General features: G+C 45.4%; 1 protein-coding gene across 1 annotated transcript; it reads left to right on the plus strand.

Moving 5' to 3' along the window:
* Nucleotides 1–2,864: 2,864 nt before the first annotated feature.
* Nucleotides 2,865–9,261, plus strand: RPS10 (ribosomal protein S10). The gene is made up of 6 exons (XM_014846287.3): nt 2,865–3,023; nt 3,818–3,967; nt 4,197–4,368; nt 6,109–6,186; nt 8,252–8,307; nt 9,171–9,261. The coding sequence occupies exons 2-6, from the start codon at nt 3,818–3,820 to the stop codon at nt 9,210–9,212; spliced, it is 498 nt and encodes a 165-aa protein (XP_014701773.1). The 5' UTR covers nt 2,865–3,023; the 3' UTR covers nt 9,213–9,261.
* Nucleotides 9,262–23,444: the final 14,183 nt, after the last annotated feature.

Genomic DNA, 23,444 nt, shown 5'->3' on the forward strand with positions numbered 1-23,444 from the left:
TGTCAGAGGGTATTACTATTCGCCCTCATTCCTTACACAATCACCTCTAATCTCCTCTGCTCTCCCTCAGGTTGCTGTCTATTCCTGAAACATTTATGAAGTGTACCTAACACTCGTGAGACGTTGCACTAACTGCGGGAGAGGACACTGAGAGAGGAGAGAGGCTTGGTCCCTGCCCATAAGAAGGCTCCGTCCAGGGATGGCACACCCAGGGGAATACTACCCAGGGGAGAGCTGGGAAGTGTCGTGGCGCCCTCCTCATCCTCTCCCCACTCCACACTCTCTCTAGGTGATCTCAGATCCTCACAGGGTCTTAGATGATTCCCCTACCAGTCTAACCCCGCTTTCTCCTACAGGACAGATTCTGAGCTCTTTAAAATTATCCTGGGTATCTTCACAGGTGTGTCTCACAGGCACAAATGCAACAAAATCTAAAATTGAATTCATCTCTCATAAACAACACAGTGGTATTTTAGATAAACAGAAGCATAGCTTATTGAGGAAATGACGTTAAGATACCAGCTAACGCTTTGGAGGGAAACATTTTACATCAGAAAACATTCCAAGAGGATGAAAGATTTAAACATAAAAAATTAAATCACATAAAGACTGAATATTTTAGTAAGTGAACTGGGGAGTCATTGGAGGGTTTTAAGCAGGGAGTGACATGGTCTGATGTTGCCGCAGAATCTCTCTAGCTCTTGTAAGGGGAGAGACCTGGGAGACCACATTTCAGCAGACTGCATTCCAGGGTCGCTGCTGGGAAGCGAGCAGCCACACCCCTCTGTTCCTGCTGGCTGCTTTTAAGATCTTCTCTTTCTCTGATGTTCTGCAACTTCGTTACGAAACGTTTAGGTATGGATCTGTTTTTATTTATCCAACCTGGGATCTGATGAGCTCAATGAATCTGAAGTGCTCCGTCTTCCAATAATTCTGGAAAATATTCTGACACTCTCTCTTTCCCGCGTTCTCTTATTTCCTTATGAGCCTTCACCTAGACATATATTAGACCCTTTCACTCTATCCCACATACCTCTCATCCTCGCTTTCAAATATTCCATTCCTTTGAATCTCTGGACTGCATCGGAAAAAATTTTTTTCACTTCTTTGTTCCATTTCACTGATTTTTCTCTTCAAGTGTGTCAAATCTATTGTTCATTCTTTTTCTGTTTTAAATTTCAATCATTTTAGCTTTCCTTTCTAAAAGTTTTATTGCATTTTTTCAAATCTGCTTGACCAGTCCTTGCATTATATTGTTCCTTGTCCATATGCTCAAGCTTCTTGTTAAAAAAAAATTCTGTAAACATGCTATGAATACTTATTTTTTTTAATTGTGGTAATATACACAACGTAAAATTTACTCTCTTAACCATTTTTTTAAGTGCACAGTTCAGCAGTGTTAAGTAAAGCACATTGTTGTGAAACCAATCTCCAAACTCTTTCCATCCTGCAAAACTGATGAATATTTAAACAATGAAATCACAAAAATACTTGAAGAAACTGTAGGTGAATATTTTTATAATCTTGAGATTTTATAATCTTGAGTTTGGAAGAATATATGCCAAAATCTTAATAGTAATCATCTTTGGTTGATTGGATTCTATTTTTATTCTTTTATTATTGTCATTATTATTTTGTCTGTATGTTCTCTTGAGTGGAGTGACTTTTTAAGCGTTGTACCAACATTTGAAACCATAAAGATTTGAATTTAAAGGAACATGAAACTTCTACTTTAAAATACCATGAAAATCAACACAAATGAAATGGAGGAAATTCTTGAAATATATGCAACAAAGATTTAACAGCTTTAATATGTAAAGAGTGATCTGAAATGAAAAGAAAAAACTCAATAGGAAAATAGGTAATAGAAATGAACAACTTATGAAAGAAGGAACACAAATGCCTCAAAAGAAAACTATTTAACCAAAGAAGTAATCAAGAAAAGCAAATTAAAAGAGCAATGAGATTAATATTTCATATCAGACTGACAAAAATTAATAAGAATGATATTATCCAATAGCAGCAGGGTTCATTGAGAAGTGAACCTTATTAATAACTGCTGACTAGGACGTAATGGAGGGGGCCCGGCTGTGGCTCAGTTGCTAAGTTCACATGTTCCACTTCCGTGGCCTGGGTTCTTGGGTTTGGATCCTGGGTGTGGACATACACCAATTGTCAGCCAAAAATAAAATAGAGAAATATTGGCACAGATGTTAGCTTCCGGCTAATCTTCCTCAGCAAAAAAAAAAAAAGAAGAAGAAGAAGAAGAATGTAATTGATAATGCCTTCCTAAAAGTCCACGTAGCATGTGTCAAAACCCGAAAAATGTGTGCTTTGTTACTCAACAATTACACTAGCAGGAATTTATCCTAAGGAAAATACTGGGTAAGGGTGCAGAGGTGTGTGGGGCATTGTTACTTATAATAGTGAAGGATTTTTAAAATGCATACCCAATCATGGACTGTTAAACTATCCACCAGTGGACGACTACGTAGTCATTACAGCTGAAGGTATTAACATGAAAAGAGATTAATGACTATTGGTAAGCAGAAAAAACAGGTGACCAAACACAGCATACATAACATATAGACAAACGGTCTCATTTTTGTTAAAAAATGTATTTGCTTGCCTACATATGAGTTCGGAAGAATACATGGCAAAATCTTAATAGTAATTATCTTCGGTTGACAGAATGCTGTTTTTATTGTTTTATTAAGTATCAGCAGGAAAAAAAGAAAATAAAGAAGTAGCGTGTTTCTAAAAGGACACGCAAGCACAAAAGTGACCATCTGTTAACAGAGCACGCGGCCTCCGAGCCTCCCGCGGCGGTTTCCACGTGCGCGCGTCCACAAGCCACTCCGGGCCCGCGGCCGCCCGCAGCCGGCCGTCCTGCAGGCACCGCCGAGGCCACCCCCGGCGGCGCGGGTCCTGGCGGGGGGCGGGGCACGCCAGGCCGGAAGAGACGCGGCGCCGCGCATGCCCCTTCCTTTCCAGTTTCGGCTCCGGACGCAGCAGCTGCCGAGGTGAGTTCCTCGGGCGCCCGGGTGCCATCGGGCCCCATCCTGGCCGTGCCGCGGCCGTACTCAGCGCACCTCCCGGGGTTAGGGTCGGGGGGCCGCCCCCTCGCTCCCCGTGCGCCCATTTCTGAGCAGTGAGGGGGGCCGGGGGCGCGCTTCGGGGCGTCGTGGGGCGCTGGTAGGCGAAGATCGGCGCCCGGAGGGCGGAGGAGGGAGCATGAAGCCCTTGCGTCGCGGCTGGGAGGCTGCGTCCCGCTTGCACGCTCGCCCTTCGGGGCAGCACGCCTCCCCCCGGGCCGCCTCCTCGCCTCGGCCCTTTGGTTTGGGGTCAGCGGCCCGTCGTGCATCGAAGACTTCCCGCCTCCGGTCCTGCTTGCGCGCCTGGAAGTAGAGCTGCGCCGTCCGCGGTGGGTGCAGTTGTCGCTGGCCCCCAAATGCTCCGAGAATGCGGTGTCTGCGTCCCCATGACACCTTGGTGGTGGTGGGGGCGAAAGTCAGGAGCGACATGTACCCCAACCGCGTTGTGTTTGTGTCCTGGCCACTTTTTTCTCGCCCCAAGTGTTGTCGGGGGTGGAGGAGGGTGGGGGGGGTGGAGGGGCGTGGAGGAGGGAGCTGGTCGCTGGAGGGCTTCAGTTTAGCACGAGTCTGGAGTCCTCCTTCCTGCACGCTGTCTGCGGTGGGTTTGAGATTTTAGCCTGTTGGACAGTGATTCCGTGCAGTGGCTTTGGGGTCGTGCATTTGGTTGGGGACCCTGGCCACATTACTCAGATGTGCTCTCGGTGCTCGCTTCCTCCTTGCAGATGTTGATGCCGAAGAAGAACCGGATTGCCATTTATGAACTCCTCTTCAAGGAGGGAGTGATGGTGGCCAAGAAGGACGTCCACATGCCCAAACACCCCGAGCTGGCAGACAAGAACGTGCCCAATCTTCACGTCATGAAGGCCATGCAGGTAGCCGGTGGGGGCTACTGGAGTGGGGTGCGGATGCAGGGGTTTGCCCCTGATGGTCAAGGCAGAGGCCGAGGAGAGTTCAGGACAGCCAGAGCTGCGTGCTGCCTGGAAGGGCCGTGAGGTAGACACACTGTGGAACGTGTCTCCTCCACAGTTAAGCTTCTCTCTGCACTGCGTTTCCAGCTTCAAGCCTCTGGTTTCGTCTTAACGCTGGTTATCTGTCTTGCAGTCTCTCAAATCCCGAGGCTACGTGAAGGAACAGTTTGCTTGGAGACATTTCTACTGGTACCTTACCAACGAGGGTATCCAGTATCTCCGGGATTACCTCCACCTGCCCCCTGAGATCGTGCCTGCCACCCTGCGCCGGAGCCGTCCTGAGACCGGCAGGCCACGGCCCAAAGGTAGGGGGCCAGGATAAATGCCTCCGAGGGCCTGCCCCAAAGCTGCTCTTCGGCGGGGAGGGGCATACGTGAAAGGGTGGGTTTTTGTTTGTGTGTGGGCCAGAGGTGGTCTTATAGTACACTATCGATGTCACCTTCCGAGGGACTCTTGGCATGTGGGATCTTGGGTCAAGTCCTGGAACGTTTGTCCCCTGGCATGGGTCTGGACTCAGGTCTTCAGGCCATCCTGGGAGATGGTGTTAAACACAGAGTATTAGTCTGTGGCCAGATGCCTGTGGTGGAGCACTGAGTAACTGTTTTCCAGGAGAGTGAGGAGGTGCTTGTCCCCAAGAAGTCCAGAGCAAAGCTGTTTACCACGTGTAAAGGAAATGAAGGGTTTTATAGTTTCTGGGTGACGGGAGCAAAAACAATCAGAAGTCAAATAGGGGAGAACGCGTGTATAAGTGATCGTGGTCTGAAAGGATACGCTTCTGCGGGTGGGGAGTTATCTTCCGACTGGAGGTGGTTTCTGGCTCCACTTGCGTTTTGTCAAGGTTGTGGTTCCCTTGCCTTGGGTTCTGAAAACGCTTGTCACAGGAACTCTGTAGGGGGAGCGGCTTGTGGGCTTGGTGATGAGGTGCAGAGATTCCTAAAAGCAGGATCGTCAGACTGTCCAAGTTGCCCTGGGCAGAGACTTTGGGGAGCTCAGGAATCTAGTTTTTATGACAGCTCCCCAGTGGGTTCTGGCGGTCAGGTAGGATTGCGGATCTTTAGAGCTGACGTTCCCCACCCTGTCTTGGGATGACTTGGGGGGAATACCGTTGTCTGTCTGTGCCCCCAGGGGTGCTGATTTAGTTGGTCTAGGTAGGGACTGACATCTGTTTTAGCCTCTCATACAGGTTAAGTCTTACTCCTCCTACTTTAAAGAAAAAAAAGTCTGGGGTTAGCCCAGTGGCGCACTGGTTAAGTGCGCACGTTCCACTTCGGCAGCCCAGGGTTCGCCGGTTCAGATCCCAGGTGCGGACTATGACACCGCTTGTCAAGCTGTGCTGTGGCAGGCGTCCCACATATAAAGTAGAGGTAGATGGGCACGATGTTAGTTCGGGGCTAATCTTTCTCAAAAAGAAAAAAAGTAAGTCTGTAGTCTAATCCTATGGACTGTAGGTAAGCTTCAGGGTAACTGTAGAGAGAATACTAGATTAAACGTCCAGTGTTTATGAGAACGTTTTTAAGGCAAATTTTAAAAATCTGTGTCTTAATATATATACCACAGCTTAGTGAGGTATGTGGAGAAGCCCAGTGGGAGCTAAAGGATGCTTGGTGGCCTGTGTTTATATACTTACTATTGGAGGCGGGACTTTCACCTTATGATGCCTCCTTTCCCATTTGCACAGAAAGTTTTCCACTTCAGAGATGAGTCACCTTCAAAATTTGGGCTATTCAGATGTTTGTAGGAATGGCTGGATTTCTTAATTTGCCAAGTAATTGGAAAATAGGCACTTTTAGGAAATAGAAGAAAGCAATCCTTTTGCAGATATATAGCACTTTAATTAAAAGTTTTCTTAGGCATTTGAGAAGCCAAGAAGTCAATGGTGACAAGTTTATAGCTGACAGGTCTGGGTGTAAGAGTTCCTGTCCCCATTAACCCAGCATAACTGAGTTGTTGCCCAGTGAGAATAAGAGTGATCCCAGTTTTCTCTGCCTGTAGCGAACAGAGTTCCTGCATTGCCCTGTGTTCACAGTGTGGTTTAATTCCTGTAGGTCTGGAGGGAGAGCGACCTGCAAGACTCACACGAGGGGAAGCCGACAGAGACACCTACAGACGAAGCGCTGTGCCCCGTGAGTAACGCGTCACCTGTATTGGGGTGTTGGGGTGGAATCTCAGGATTTCCATCCCCCCTTGCCTGGCCTCAGCCCTTGAAGGTGCCGAGGTGACCAGGAAAGAACCTGGCTTTCGCTCAAGATCATCTCCAGCTGGAGTCCTTTGTGCTTCTTGCCTCATGCAGGCGTTTGGTGGATGGGGTTAGGAGGAAGGTTCTCTGAGCCGGGGCACAGAAGACTAGTTGAAGACCTTTAACTAGAGCAAAACCGAAAACTTTCAGGAAAGCAGCATGCGTTTCTTTTTTCCTGGTTTTGTTCCTGTGTTGTAAGCTCCTTAAGGGCAGGGCCACTCAAATTAATTTGTTGCTTGCTCATTGCAAGAAATAGTGCAAAATCTTGTTCTTAAATAGCAGGTGTTTGCATTGATTTGGAAGAGTAGATGTTTCTTCATTCAACAAATATATATTGAGTGCCTGTGGTGTGCCAGGCACTGTTCTAGAAGCCTGGTAGCCAGTAGCGTGTGTCACAGACAAGAGGCCCTTTCATTGAACTTCCATTTTAGTGGGAGGAGAGAGGCTAAGCAGAAACAAGTATACAACGATGTGGATCTATAGGGGAGAATAAAGGGCGGGGTGGGAGGTGTTGCAGTTTTCAGGGAAATTCTTGGCGGAAGTGAGATTTAAGCGAACACCTGAAGGAGGGGAGGGGCTCCAGCCAGTGGCTGTGTTGGGGGAGAGCATTCCAGGCAGAGGTTCTGCTGGGAAGGTACCTGGTTTGTCTAAATGGAAGACAGCAGGACTGTCAGAAGGGTGTGCAGCTCTCGTAGCTCTGTGGGCTGTGGTAGGACCTGGGGTTTACTCTTGAGTATGACGGGGCCGTTGGTAGTGTTTTTGCTGAGGAGTAATAGGATTCAACTTGTTTTTAAAGAGTCACTCTGTCTTTGGTGCAGAAGAAGTTAATTGTCATGCAAAAACAAGGTTAAAACGGAATTTTTACCACCTTCTAGCTCTCTTGCCTCCCTCTTTTGGTTCCTGATTATTCATAGATGAGATAGAAGTGGGCACTTGACCTGAATACCTTACCGGATAGTAGTAAGAATGAATTCCTCCAGCAAACAGGCTCTCGGTTCAGAGAGTTAGTGGCTGCTCTTATGAGAAGTCATACCACGTGGGGCATCAGTCAGGGAATGGTCCTCCAGAGGAGGTCCTCCCCTCTGCTCCAGGGGTCCCCAGATTGAGGGGAGGTGAGCATTTCAGATGAGAGATGGTCATGAATAAAGGTACAGAGGTGGGGAAGCCATGGTGGCTTGGTAGTCAGAAGGGCAGGGCGTGAGCAGGTGGAAGCCTCTGGTGGGTGTGATCTGCAGTGGGCCGAGGGGAGGCCCCAATTTGAACAAGGTTTACTGAAACCATACTCACTGTTGGTCCTGCCGCCACGTGAACTGTAAAATTTTCTAGTGGCCACACTTAAAGCAAATGGAAATAGTTTATGTGGATATTAATCTTTTAACCTAATATACTTAAAAATGTTATTTTAACATATCTGTGTGAATGTTAATGAGATATTTTGCATTTTCTTGATTCTTCAAATCTGATAAGTATTTTGCACACATCTCAGTCTGGGCTAGTGGCTGCCAAACAAGACAGGGCTGTACTAGGTCCTTCATCTTGTTTGCTTCTGTGGGTCCTCAATTCTTTGACCTTTCAGTTTTTCCTTTATTGAGCTCCCTCTGAAGCTAGGTGCCAATCTGAAGCACGTGGTGGGACGTGAGTGTCCTCTGGAGCCATATAGGAAGGGCATGTAATCCAGGCTTTGATCAGGGCAGCCTTCCTGAAGGAGGTGATAGTTTGGGTTGTGGGTTTTGAGGGATGACTTAAGGAAGGCTGCCCAAGCGGGGTCGGGGGGGGGCAGCGAAGGTGGCTCAGAAGGTGTTTCCCACTGCTGAGTGTAATTTACTTGTACTTCATGGGGTACATTTGCTGATGTGGCTTTTCCTGCAAGATTGAGGCAGGTGACTTGTTTTCCCTTGTCCTGCCGTAGATCCGATCATATGATGAATCTAAATTGGTGTTTCTCCTTCTAGCTGGTGCTGACAAGAAAGCTGAGGCCGGGGCTGGGTCAGCAACTGAATTCCAGTTTGTGAGTATTGCCTGCCTGCACCCTCCCCCCCCCTTCGCTCTCCATAAGTAGTCATTGTTCTGGCCTCAGCCGTGTGACTCTGCAAGGTCTAGGCATGCAGTGTAGTGTGGTGGGCCCTCCTCTTCCTCCTCCTCCCCCCCCTCCCCCCCCAAAACCACAGGTTCCGAATAAGTTTTTACATTAAGGCACAGTATACAAACATAAATGTATAAATTACTGAAATGAGTTTCAGATCAGTACTACCTGTGGAGTAGTGCTGCTTTGCATTTTATTAATGATGGTCATAACCCGCATAATTAGTTTCATGAACCTAAACTTGAGGTTGGGAATCGAACACTGGAGATTGAGTGCTCTAGAGCCAAGATGGTGCGGAATCCAATCCTCCAGATGGCGTGGTCTCGGGCAGGTTCCCGTCTGTGCCACAGTCTCATCTGTAAATACCGAGGATGATTGTGGTCACCTCTAGGTAATCGTGAGATTAGTTACTTGGTTAAGTGCCCGGCACAAGGGCTGGCACATCACTATTGGGGCAACAGCTGGCCACTGGCAGATCTTCACAGCACACAGTTGTGTAAGGCCTCATTTGTGAAAAGGAGGTGTGTGTGGCGGGCACGAGATCCTGTCATGTGCTAGGCGCTATCATGTGTGTATATAGGAACACAGTCTTGAGTGGGTATCCAGATTCCCATTCTACAAATGAGGAAACGGCCTAGGCGGTGAATGTGGCCCACAGCCAGTCAGAGGCAGGGCTGGGATTTATGGCCTGGATTCTCCGAGCCCTTACATTTGGGGACATCTTTAGTGATAATGAGGCCCGCAGTCTATGTCCCACTAATACTGACGTCCTGTGCTTTCTCTTGCAGAGAGGCGGATTTGGTCGTGGACGTGGTCAGCCACCTCAGTAAAGTTGGAGATTGCTTTGTGTTGAATAAACTTGTAGCTAGAAGAAATTAATCTTGTGCGCCCTGTTTTGTTTGCATTTGTGTCCTGAACAGGAGTGGTATAAGGATCAGAATGTAAGTGGGGCAAGACTGGATTGGTTTTGAGAGTTGTCCTTATCCAGGGTGACATCATTTGTTAGAGCCGCGGTACTGGGTGCTCTTTGCTCCAGCAGACGCCTCCCGGCAGCATCATGTCCTGTGTGGTTACCCTTCTGGGAGGTGGTCGGACAGCTGGGCGTCTTCCTCAGACCGACCATGTTGGCTCAGCACTGGACGGAGGGAAAGTTGCTGTTTTGCTGGTCCTGGAATACTACGCTCAACCTTCAAGGCTCGGGGCTTACAAGAATCAAGGGAGAAAATAAGCAGTTAAAAATTCACAGAAACGTCTAAAAGGGACTGCCCAGCCATCTGATGACCGCTGGGGTTTTTGTCTTTCCATAATCGGAATAAATACTGGACAACTGGAGCCTTGAAAAGGGAAAACACATTGTCTAGTTTTCCTGGAGCCTAAGTGGTGACCCGGCATATGACAGGAGTAAATGGACAAGAGCAGTGTGGAGAGTTTGCCCTTGGTGGGGCCAAGTGCCACCATGGTATAGGTTCCAGCGGGGTTTGGTGGGACCATTTCTGTGGTCTTGCACTGCAGTCACCACTCACCTGGCCCAGGGGCCCTTGAAGGTGCAGCCCGGTGAGAGCTCGGGCACAAGCCTGCAGGTGGGTTTGCCGCCTGAGACACCGACTTTGGCTTGCAGGTGAAACCATGACTCTTGGCCGCAGCAAATACGCACTTGTAAGCAGGGGTCAAAGCTTTTGAGGTACAGCTTTGCACCAACCAGCAACTCGGCGGGCGCATCAAGCTAAGGTCTTTCAGCACCCAAATGGTAATTAATAGAAGTGGATCTTACAGGCTACAGGGACTTGGGAGTCATATTTGTGGGGTACTATGGGCCAAGCATTGTATGGAGATGGATAATTTAGCCAAGTGAGGTTGCTAACTGGTCAAAATCCAAAACTATACAGGTGGTTTTATGCTGGGAACCACCTATTCCAGTCCCAACAGGCAGTTGTCATTTAGACCACAGGGTGGCAGCCAACAGCAGCTCCGAGTGTGCGCTGAAGCTTCGTTCTGGGAGGTGAGCTGCATTCTGAACCACGAATAAGTAGAAGCTTGCTTTGGCAGAAAGAGGCAGTGTTTGGGGAAGCTGTTTCAGTGCAGTCTTGGCTGCCTTGCCAAAGGTTGCTTTGTTTCCAATTTTTCTGCTGGCTCGAGTGATGTCAAGTGGTTTGCCCGTGTTCACACGCCTTGTGATTGTTTAACCTGGATTCCACTGTGAAATGTTAGGAGCTCCCGGCCTTTCTGTTTCCTACCAAGGCCAGCGAGGGAGCGGATGGGTTTCCTCTACAGCCTTGGTGATTTTCTGGCCCGAAAACATCGCTTTTCAGCTAGAGCTCTGCCAACCCTTTCCCTCGTGATTTAAATTAGTTCCAGAATGTATTCTTCCAGATCACCCGTGGTCTCTGGGAAAATCTGAGCAATCTACAATGTAGAGTCGGGGCCTGTGGATAAAAACATGCAGATGGAGGTGGCTCTTGCTAGCTGGCAACCCCCTGCACCCACCTTGGTAGATTGGCCCCTGCCAATCAATAATCATTGATTACCTGCTCAGGGATCATTGCTAAGTGCTTTGGGAAACAAAAGGCTTGGAATTTGCATTCAAGGACCTCCCGTCTAGTTAGGAAAATAAAACCAAAGCTGTAGATTGAGGGCTCTAATGCCAATGCTGTGTCACCAGTAGGTTGTTATGTCTAGGCTGAACTCTAAGGAAGTGCAGGGTGGGGAGGTGGGTGAAGGCTGAAGTGACCCAGAGGTGGGTTTGTGGAGCAGGGGAGGGGTGAGACCAGTCAGGGCCTCTTGAAGAGGTTTTGTATGTCAGATGGTGTCAGGTTGTGAAACTGATGTCCAAAATTAAGGGTTTTTTGAGTAAAGCTAGGAAAAATGAATGCTATTACAAGAGAAGGTCACTTGGGGTGGGTGAGTTGCGAGGGGCAAGCACAGGCCCACCTGGGCATCTGCATGGGCACATCCATCACTGGGCAAAAGCTGTGGAGAAGTTTTGGCCCATGTTCCAGGGTTGGTTTCCAGAGATGCATAGCTCACCAGCTAACCCCCACCACCACTACTATCACCGAAAAAGGCTCCAAAGGATTTTTAAAGGAATTTTGGAAGTTGACAGCGGAAGATAGATTTTCTTGATTTAACACAAACTTTTCAATATGGACCCAAATCCCCTTTCCCTGAAAAGTATAGTCCCCTTAAAGGCAGTGCCAATAGCACCTTTAAGTCTCTGACTCTTTTGAAGCCCTACTTCTTTTTTGATTCATTTAGTCAACAGACCTTTAGGAAGCAGCTACCAGCTGCCTATGTTAGACTGTGGGAGACAAAGTCATTTTTGAGGATACATCCTCTAGCCCTGAAGACATGAGGACTAGAACATCCTTACACCAGTGCCTGGCATGGGCCTCCAGGAGGGCGGTGTGGGTCCGTCATGGCTAGGAATTCCCCATCCCTCCCACTGTGTCCAGAAGCCAGGCCTGCTAAGGGAGAACCAAAGGACGGAGGCCCACCTGTGCGCAGGCCGTTCTCCATGGTTGGGGGAGGCAGCCAGTAGCAGCCCCACAGCAATGAGGGGAGGTGGGCTCCTACCACTTCTGCTTTAATGCTGAGCCCTGAGAATGGATTCAGCAGTCCTTTCACTTCTTAGACCTGGGAGGAATGAGATGGGAGACAGGCGTCTGGCTGATAGCATTAATTGGGACAATTGTTTCAAAGCCTACAGAGGAGGGTGACCCTGGTTTAATCACTCTCTGTCCTGGGACAAGGTTTGCCTACATTTCCAAGGAGTGTAAAGCACTTTGGGCTCTCAGGAGGGATCAGGGACCCGGGCAAGAGACGGCCTTCTTTGGTTAGGCTTTCAGGATAAGGACTCGATCTTAGGATGCTATGGAAAGAATCTGGTGGTCTGCTGGCAAGGAGGTGACTGGGGTAGGGGTTGGGGCGGAAGTAAAACAGATCCTCCTCAGAATGGGCCTCAGCCCTGCCTCCTCCACCTTGCCTCAGGCAGCGCTTGACTTCCCCAGAACCAATGCAATCCCCTCCTAGCAGATTCCCTGCCTCTAGCTTCGCCCTGCTTTCAAACACTCCCCACGCCCAGCCAAGGTTATTTCTCTGAATCACAAATGTGAACAAGGTATTCCCCAGCTTGAAATCCTTCAAAAGCTCTGTGTTGCCTTCTAGAGTCTTCTAGAATCTACACGAGTGCCAGACACCTTGCGTGGCCTAACAGATCCATCACAGCTTCACATCTGCCTACCAAAACGAGGCTCCAAGTTCCAGAATCCAGCTGAACTAGCTCACACTCGTTCTCAGCTTCAGGCTTTTTTGTATGCAGCGTTCTGTGAAACTCTCCCCCCGCCACCCACTCGGGGCTCTTACTCATTCTTCATTATTCATATTACATGTCACCCCTGAGAAGCCTGTCCTGACAGAACCCACCCTATGTCAAAGTCAGGTTAGGTGTGCCTCCTTCAGTGCCCGCAGCATCTCTCAGCTCCAGCAGGCTGTGTCCTTGGACCGTTGTCCGTTTCCTCCCTGACACTCAGCCTCACTCTGGGGGCCTAGTTCAGTGCTTCACATGCAGCAGCTCCTTTGTCATTGTTAGCTGCAAGAATGATGTCCCTAAGGAGTTGTCTCTGAGATGCTGTCTCCTTATGGGAAAGAACACTTGTAAAAAAAAAAAATCTCTGCAGGCCTAAGCTGGGAATGCAAAAGTGACCGAGACACATCCTTACCACGGAGGTTCTGCCCGACTTAGGGAAGGCAGACCTAGAAACATACACTAAGTGGCCTAGTGGCTGTGGCTGGAGTTTTATTGGTGGCTTGTGGGGAGGAGGAGAGCACATATTATCCAGGGGAAGGCCACTGGTTCTTCTCTTGAGTCTTACAGTATGGACTAAAGAGCAACAGTATGGACCAAACTCTTATAGTTTGGACTAAAATAGCATGAGACAATAATGGTGGCTGGCCCAGGTGGTGCCCGTGGAGTAATTGGAGAAGGCTGGGTTTCCTTGGCCAAGTCTAGGAGTTTGTATTATTTTCATTCTTTTATGTATTTTTTCAGCTTTATTGATGTATAATTGACATATAATAAAGTGCATATATTTAAAGTGTACAATCTGATAATTTTGTTTTACATATGTATATGCCCATGAAATCAAGATAATGAACATATCCATCACTCCAAAAGTTTCCTTCTGTTAGTTCATAATCCCTGACCCCCATCTCCAGGCAAACACTCGTCTGCTTTTTGTCATATAGATTACTTTGCATTTTCTAAAGTTTTATAAAATTATACAGTATGCACTCTTTTACAGTCTGGCTTCTTTTTTTTTTTTTTTGAGGAAGATTAGCCCCAAGCTAACTACTGCCCATCCTCCTCGTTTTGCCGTTTTGCTAAGGAAGACTGGCCCTGAGCTAACCTCCATATCCATCTTCCTCTACTTTATATGTGGGATGCCTACCACAGCATGGCTTGCCACATCCGCACCCGGGATCCGAACCGGCAAACCCTGGGCTGCTGAGAAGCAAACGTTCGAACTGGCTTCTTTTACTTCACGTCATTGTTTTGAGATTCATCAGTGTTGTTGCATGTATCAATAATAATCAATCCTTTTATTGCTAGGTAGTATCCCATTGTATGGATATACTACAGTTTTTTTAATCCATTTACCTGTTGGTAGGTATCTGGGTTGTTTCCAGTTTTGCGCTGTTGTGACGAATGCTGCTATGAACATTGAGGTACAAGTTTGGGTACCTACTTAGGAATGGAGTTGGTGGGTCATCGGTTCACTCTATGGGTAACATTTTGAGGAGTTGTTTTCCGGTGGCTATACCATTTTACATTTCCCACCAGCGGTGTATGGATTTCAGTCGCTTCTCATCTTCACTTATGCTTGGTCTGCTCAGTCTTTTTAGTTAGTCATTCCAATAGGTGTGAAGAGTTTGGATTTTATCCTGTAGGTGATTGGGAGCCGATTCACAATAGAAAGGTGAAGATTGACGCAACCAGGAGTGCTGGTGCTAAACAGAGATTTGAAGCCCCACTGCAGGAAACAGTAGACTCAGTTTGGGTCTGCAGAGTGACCACCCTGGGGCACTGAGTGGTCATGGGTAAACCGCTCAGTCAACAGTGACCACAATACACATTCAGCCTGCTAACGGGAAAGGGAGGGGGGAAATCCATCATTTGATTGCTCAGTTTTAGAAAAGGAAACTAGGACAGAATGAGGGCATTAAGGGGGAGAAATGAAAGGAATTGTTTAAAAAGTTACAGCCCATAGAAAGCCTGGAGCCCATTTCTGTTTAAAAGTGCTTTATTGGAAGCCCGTGATAAATGCATGGCGCAAGTCCAAAAGAACAGCCACTTGAAAAATAAGCCCTGCATGGTTTACTGACATATCAAAGAGACCATTGTGAGGAAAAGGGCATCTTTAAAAATAAATAAATATTAAATGGGAGAGGATACCCAAGCTGAGGGAATAAGGAGACTTTAAAACAGAGCAGAATTTGCAAAAGGTAAGAATTGAATGGCATTAAAAAATTCCAAAGAGTACCAGCAAGAAATGTCAAAGCCAATAGTTCTAATTTATTTAAGTGCGTGAAAAACAGGAGGTCAGTTTGAGAATCTGGGGGCATCAGTTCATTAATGTGCAATAAGTGTACCCGGGGGACGAACGGTCAACAGGCTCTGTGGCATCTGCCTCCATCACACAGAGGTTTCCCTCCCCTTCCATTCAAGTTTAACAAAAGCTTTTTATTATGAAAAATTTCAAATGTATATAAAATAATCATGAGTGTAGTAAACCACCACATGCCCACCCTGACCTACAGGTCTATTCTGCCTCTCTTGTTACACCAATCTGTACACCCACTCCCCTCTCACCCCAACTCAATTATTTTTTTAAAGTCAGGTTTATTGAGGTATAATTTACATGCAGTAAAATTCACCCTTTTTAGGGGTACAGTTCTGAGTTTTGATATACAGATATAGTCATGTATCCTGTATAGTCATGTTATCTGCGTGGGTCCAATGTAACCACAGGGGTCCTTATAAGTGAAAAGGGAGACAGGAGAGTCAGAGAAAGACATGTGACGAGGGAGGTAGAGGTCAAAGAGAGAGAGAGAAGTGGCCAGAAGTACTGGCTGTCCGGCAAATACTTGAACCCCACTGCAGAAATAGTAGACTGAATTTGGGTCTGCACAGTGACCACACTGCCACAGCGAAGCTATGGAACATTTCCATCATCCTAAATAGGTCCCCTGTGCTGGCCCTTTGTGGTCAACACCCTGGCAACCACTACTCTTGGTCTCTATAATTTATCCTTTTCTAGAATATTAGATAAACAGAACCATACATATGTCCTCTTGTATGAAGCCTCATGCAGGCTTCTTTTTTTTCTTTTTTTTTTTTTAAAGATTTTATTTTTTCCTTTTTCTCCCCAAAGCCCCGCCGGGACATAGTTGTATATTCTTTGTTGTGGGTCCTTCTAGTTGTGGTACGTGGGACGCTGCCTCAGCGTGGTTTGATGAGCAGTGCCATGTCTGTGCCCAGGATTCGAACCAACGAAACACTGGGTCACCTGCAGCGGAGCACGCGAACTTAACCACTCGGCCACGGGGCCAGCCCCCTTCTTTTTTTTCTTTTAAAGTATGCTTTTTGGTGAGGAAGATTGGCCCTGAGCTAACATCTGTTGCCAATCTTCCTTTTTTTTCCCTCCCCAAAGCCCCGGTACATAGTTGTATTTCTTAGTTGTAGGTCATTCTAGTTCTTCTACGTGGAATGCTGCCACAGCTGGCCTGATGAACAGTGTGTATGTCCACACCCAGGATCCGAACTGGCAAACCCAAGGCTGCCAAAGCAGAGTGTGTGAACTTAACCATTTGGCCATGGGGCCAGCCCCTACAAGGCTTCTTTTGCTCAGCATAATGTTTCAAGATTCATCCATGCTATTGTGTGTATCAGTAGTTTGTTCCTTTTTATTGCTGAGTAGTATTCCATTGAGTGGACGTACCACAGTTTGTTTATTCATTTTTATTTTTTTTAACAGGCATTTTTAGGTAAAATTGACATTGAAATATACAAATCTTAACTCCACCCTTTTGACAAATGGATACAATCATGTAACTCACACCCCTGAGAAAGAGAAAAGCAGCCCCTGACATCCAGGAACTGGCCTGACCCTTATAGGTAGGCCTTGGTGTGTTTGAAGTTGGCCTGGTGCTCACAGTGAGGCCATGTCATTCTCCTCTTGGACATAAGTAATGTCATCAAACATCAATATCAGACGAGGTCACTTTGTGACTCTCATAAAGTAGACACAAAATCAAGACCATTGAATAATCCTGTCTAAGCACAGACAAAAACAAGTTCACTGTGCAAACCCCTAGAATGTAAAATATCCCCCTTTCCTAGCTAAAATGAGTGGCTTCGCTTCTCTACCAGTTTGAACTTCAGCCGTGCTCATTCCAACCTCCTGCTGGGGAAGATTTTTGAGATACCCAATCACAGAATTACCCAGCTTCCTGACAGCATCCAGTCCAGAGCAAAGCCCTGCTTCCTTAAAACCTCCCCAGCATCACCTCACACAAGCCCCAATCCTGTAACAAGTCACTCTTTTGGGTGTTTTTTTTTTTTTTTTTTTTTGGTGAGGAAGATTCGCCCTGCTCTAACATCTATTGCCAGTCTTCCTCTATCTTGTACGTGGGTCACTGCCACAGCATGGCTTGACAAGAGGTATATGTCTGCGCTTGGAATCTGAACCCGTGACCCCAGGCCACCGAAGCAGAGCGTGCCAAGTTTACCTACTACACCATGGGGCCGGCCCACAAGCCATTCTTAACACCTTCTTCCTGAGACCCCCCTATGCTTCTCCATGGTCTGTGTTCTCCTCATTGCAACGAGCAAAAAACTCAACTTTGTTCAACCAAAGATATGCTCTTGGTCTTGGGCTGGAGGGCGTTGACACCCCTAACAAGATACAGGACATGTCACCCTGTGCTGTTTGGACACGGCACGGACATCTGTGGACGTCGGCGTTGTTCGGCTATTGTGGTCAAAGCTTCTGTGAGTGTTTGGGACGAGTCTTTTTGTGGATGTATGTTTTCATTCTTGCCAGGTGTGTTAGTGTCCTACGGCTGCTGTAAGAAATTATCACACACTTAGTGGCCTAAAACAACACAAATTAGTTATCTCACAGTTCTGGTGGCCAGAAGTCCAAAATGGGTCAGCAGGGCTGCGTTCCTCTGGCAGCTTTGGGGAGAAGCTCTTTTCTTGCCTTTTCCGGCTTCTAGAAGCCACCTGCATTCCATGGCCCCTTCCTCTTTCTTAAAGCCAGCAGGGTAGCATCTTTAAATCTTTCCCTCTGACCTCTACTTCTGTCGTCACATCTCTGTCTCTGACTCCCCTGTCACCCTCTTTCCTTCTAAGGACCCTTATGATTGCATTGGGCCCACCCAGATAACACAGGATAATATCCCCCGAGATCCTCAAGTTACATCTGCCAAGTCCCTTGGCCCATGGAAGGTCATGAATTCACAGGTTCTGGGGAGGAGGATGTGGCCATCTTTGGGGGCCACTATTCTCCCTACCACACAGGGGAAAAAGGTAGACATATGTTTGACTTTGTGAGACATTGCTAAGCAGTTCTCCAAAGTGTGTGTACTATTTTGTACTCTCAACGGTGATGTGTGAGAGTTCCAGTTACTCAACATCCTCACCAACACTTGATGCTGTCCGTCTTTTTAATTTTAGCCATTCCTATAGAGATGTATAAAATGAGCAGTTATGAAGACTCAAAGCATACTCATGCAAATTTAAAATAGACGTAGTGGCACCTCACTGTGGTTTTCATTTGCACTTCACTGGTTACCAGTGACATTCAGCACTTTTTCTTGTGATCATTGGCCATTTGTGTATTTTTCTTTGTGAGTATCTTTTCAACTACTTAGCCCATTTTTAAATTGAGTTGTTTGTCTTTTTTATTATTATTTTGTTTTGTTTTGTTTTTATTTATTTATTTTTTGAGGATGATTAGCCCTGAGCTAACTACTGCCAATCCTCCTCTTTCTGCTGAGGAAGACTGGCCCTGAGCTCACACCCATGCCCATCTTCCTCCACTTTATACGTGGGACGCCTACCACAGCATGGCTTGCCAAGCGGTGCCCTTTCTGCACCCGGGATCTGAACTGGCGAACCCTGGCTGCTGAAGCAGAATGTGGGAACTTAACCACTAGGCCACGGGGTCAGGCCCTGCTCTGTGTCTTTGTTGAAAATCAAGTAATCATGTAAGTGTTGGTCTATTTCTCAGTTCTCTATTCTCTCCCATTGATTTGTTAGTCTGTCTTTACACCATTATTCCACTGTCCTGATAACTGTCATTTGCAGTAAGTATTGAAATTAGGTAATATAAATCCTCTAATTCTATTTTTTTCAAGATATTTTTGGTTATTCTATACCCTTTTCATTTCCATTTATATTTTAGAATCGCTATGCCTACTTTCAAATAACCTGATGACATTTTATAGGAATTACATTGAAACTATATATCAACTTAGGTAGAATAGATTCTTTTCAATACTGAGTTTCCTAATCCATGACATGGTATCTCTCTCCATTTTATTTAGGTCTTCTTTAATTTCTCTCAGCAATATTTTGTAGTTTTCAGTATACAGATCTTACACAATTTTCGTTAGGTTTATTTGTAGATATTTGACATTTTTTGATACTATTATAAATGCTATTTTGTTTTAAACTTCATTTTCCAACTGTTTGTTGCTTGTTATACAAATATACCTGATTTTTATTTATGGACCTTGATTCCTTTTATCTTGATAATTTCACCTATTATTATTATTATTTTTTGCTGAGGAAGATTTGCCCTGAGCTAACATGTGTGCCAATCTTTCTCTATTTTGTATGTGGGTCACTACCACGGCAGGGCTGCTGCCGAGTGCCGAACCCAGGCCACTGAAGCAGAACATGCTGAACTTAACCACTAGGCACAGGGCCTACCCTGATCATTTCACTTATTAATGCTAGTATATTGGGGTGGCTACCTTTGGATTTTTCTACATACGCAATCATGTTGTCTATGAATAGTGATGATTTTACTTCTTTTCCAGTCTTCTGCCTTGTATTTATTTTTCATGCCTCATTCACTAGCTAAGGTCTCTAATACAATATTCGCTAGTAGCGGTGGGAGCAGATGTTCTTGTGTTGTTCCTGATCTTAGTGGGGAAGTATTTGATCTTTTACCATTAAGTATGATGTTAGCTGTTGTTCATAGATGTCCTTTATCAGGCTGAAAAAGTTCACTTCTGTTTCTGGTTTGCTGATAGTTTTTATTAGGAAAGAATGATTTTATTAAACATTTTTTTTTCTTTAAAGATTGGCACCTGAGCTAACAACTGTTGCCAATCTTCTTCTTTTCTTTTCTGCTTTTTCTCCCCAAATCCCCCCAGTACATAGTTGTATATTACAGCTGTGGGTCCTTCTAGTTGTGGTATGTGGGACGTTGCCTCAACGTGGCTTGATGAGCGGTGCCATGTCCGCACCCAGGATCCGAACCAGAGAAACCCTGGGCCGCCTGCAGCGGAGCGCACGAACTTAACCACTCGGCCACGGGGCCAGCCTCTATTAAACATTTTTTATGAAATATTTTTCCCAGATCAAGATGATCATATAGTTGTTCTCCTTTACTCTGTTCATGAGGTTTATGTCATTGATTGATTTTTGTAAAGTTAAGCTAACCTTACAGCCTTGTACTAAACTTCTCTGGTCATGATATGTTTCACTGTCTATATAGCTAGATTCTAGTTACTGATATTTTGTCTAGGATTTTCGTGTGTGTGTGTGTCTATATTCATGAGCAATATAGCTCTGGAACTCTTTTTTCTTGTAATGTCTCTACTGGATTTTGGAATCAGGGTTATACTGGCCTCATAATACAAGTTGGGAAGTATTCGTTCCCCCTCTATTTTCTGAAAGGTTGCAGAGGATTTGTATTACTTCTTCCTTGGATATTTGATATATTTCACCAATGATACCACCTGGCACTAGGGTTTTCTTTGTAAGAAGGCTATTTTTTTTAAATAGACTTTTTATCTTTTCATTTTTTTTGAGGAAGACTAGCCCTGAGCTAACATCTGCCGCCAATCCTCCTCCTTTTGCTGAGGAAGCCTGGCCCTGAGCTAACATCCGTGCCCATCTTCCTCTACTTTATATGTGGGATGCCTACCACAGCATGGCTTGCCAAGCAGTGCCATGTCCACACCCAGGATCTGAACCGGCAAACCCTGGGCCGCCGAAGCGGAACGTGTGCACTTAACTGCTGCATCACTGGGCTGGCCCTAGACTTTTTATTTTAGAATAGTTTTAGGTCTACAGAAAAGTTATGAAGATTACAGAGTTCCTAGATACCTCACATCCAGTTTCCCTTATTGTTAACATCTTACATTGACATGGGACATTTGTCACAACCAATATCAATACATTATTATTAACAAAAGTTGCAAAAGGGTTTTTAACAAATTCAGTTTGTTGAATAGATAAGGCTAGTCCAATTTTCTATTTTATTTATTTATTTATTTATTTTGAGGAAGATTAGCCCTGAGCTAACTACTGCCAATCCTCCTCTTTTTTGCTGAGGAAGACTGGCCCTGAGCTAACATCTGTGCCCATCTTCCTCTTCTTTATATGTGGGACGCCTGCCACAGCATGGCTTGACAAGCAGTGCGTAGGTCCACACCTGGGATCTGAATCTGTGAACCCTGGGCCGCCAAAGTGGAATGAGTGAACTTAACTGCTGCGCCACTGGGGCTGGCCCCAAGAATTTTAATTTTTTTTTTTTAGGAAGATTAGCCCTGAGCTGACATTTGCTGCCAATCCTCCCCTTTTTGAGGAGGATAGGCCCCGAGCTAGCATCTATGCCCGTCTTCCTCTATTTTATATGTGGGATGCCTCCCACACCATGGCTTGATAAGCAGTGCATAGGTCCACACCCGAGGGGTTCAAACCAGCGAACCCTGGCTTGCCAAAGCAGAGTGCACTAACTTAACCACTGCGCGACTGGGCTGGCCCCTATTTTGTTGTTTTTTGTAAATTATTTTTCTAGTAATTTGTTCATTTCACTTAAAGTTGTTGAATTTATTGGCATAAAGTTTTTCATAATATTCCCTTATTACTCTTTTGATGTCTGTGGGATCTGTAGTGAGATTCCCTTTTTCATTGCTGATGCTGGTAATTTGTTTTTTCCTCTCTTTTATCCTTAATCTGTCTTGCTCATGATTTATGAATTTTATTCATCTTTTCAAAGAACCAACTTTTGGCCTTTGTTAACTTTCTCTATTGTTTGTTTTCTATTTCACTGATTTCTTTTCTTTATTACTTTCTTCTACTTAATTTGGGTTTAATTTGCTTGCTTAGCTTCTTAAAGTGGAAACTTAGATAATTGATTTTAAGTTTTTTGCCTTCCTAATATAAGCATTTAAAGGTATATATTTCCTTCTAAGCGCTGCTTTAGTTGAATCCCGGGAATTTTTTTTTTCAGGAAGATTGGCCCTGAGCTGACATCTGTTGTCAATCTTCCTTTTTTTTCCCCCCAAAGCCCCAGAATATAGTTGCACATCCTAGTTGTAAGTCATTCCAGCTTCTCTATGTGGGATGCTGCCACAGCATGGCCTGACAAGCAGCGTAGGTCCACGCCCAGGATCTGAACCGGAGAACCCCAGGCCAACGAAGCAGAGCGCGTGAACTTACGCACTCAGCCACAGGTCTGGCCCTGTGAACCCCACAAATTTTGGTATTGTTCAGTTAGAAATATTTTATAATTTCCTTTGTGATTTCCTCTTTGTTTCACAGGTTATTTAGAAATAGACTGTTTAATTTACAAATATTTAGGGCTTTTCTTGATATCTTATTTTTCTGTTCCAATTTAAGTCCTTTTTTCCAAGAACATATTCTGTAAGATTTCAATCTTTTAAAATTTATTGAGGCTGGTTTTATGACCAAGCATATGATCCATCTTGGTGAATGTTCCAAGTATACTTTAAACAAATGTGTATTCTACACTCCTTGGCTGTAGTGCTCTATAAATAGCAATGAGGTCGAAACGGTTGATAATGTTGTTCTGATCTTTGACATACCTCCTGCCTTTTTATTGAGTCATTCTATCATTTACTGAGAGAGCAGTCATGTAATCTTCATCTAAGACTATGGAGTGTGCGTTTCTCCCTTTAGTTCTGTTTTTACTTCATGTATTTTGAGGCTGTTACTAGGTGCTTATCTATTTATAATTGTTGGGTTTTCTTTAAATGTCTTTATCTCTGATGGTATTCCATTTTTGAAGCAGAAAGAAAAAAAAAACTTGGTCAGGTGAGAAGGGCTATATAGTAGCAAACAACCATATAGTGGCATCAAAATAGATGGGAGGCATGGGCAAAAACTTGTGACCGACCCCCAGAAAACGGATGAGTAAGCTTGTTCAATTTCCCAGCCCTATTAATTAATTTCCCCTCTTGCCTGCCTGGGACTTGAAATATATTTGTAAGTGCTTTACCCCACAGGGCTTTTGGAAAATTGGACACTTTTAGCAGAATGACATATTTGTTGGGATTAATTTATTTGACTTAAATCTATTAACACCCACTATCACCTATGGAAGGGTAGCCCCTTCTCAAGAATTATCTCCTTCCCCTCTGTTAAGTACACTGCCTGGGATATATGGCCAATAAATGAATGAACTATGGACCAGGTAACTTTTATGAGAGGTGTGGTAGGCAGCTTTGAATATGGCCCCCAATGATCCTTGCCTCCACGTATTCATGCCTTTGTGTAACCCCCTCCCGTGTTGAGTCAGGCTAATCTATATGATCAACAGAAAGCTGTGGAAGTGACAAAGTGTGACTTTTGAGGCTAGGTCACAAAAGCCATCGCAGCTCAGTCTTGGAACCTTGTATCACTCATCCCGGGAGGAATCCAGCCACCATGTCGTAAGGATGCTCAAGTAGCCCCATGGAGAAGTCCACATGGAAAGGCATGGAGACCCTTTCCACCTCTCAGCCATTCAAGGGAGCTGCCTTCG

Source organism: Equus asinus, chromosome 8 (assembly GCF_041296235.1).
Source record: "Equus asinus isolate D_3611 breed Donkey chromosome 8, EquAss-T2T_v2, whole genome shotgun sequence".
In the NCBI taxonomy this organism is placed as follows: domain Eukaryota; kingdom Metazoa; phylum Chordata; class Mammalia; order Perissodactyla; family Equidae; genus Equus; species Equus asinus.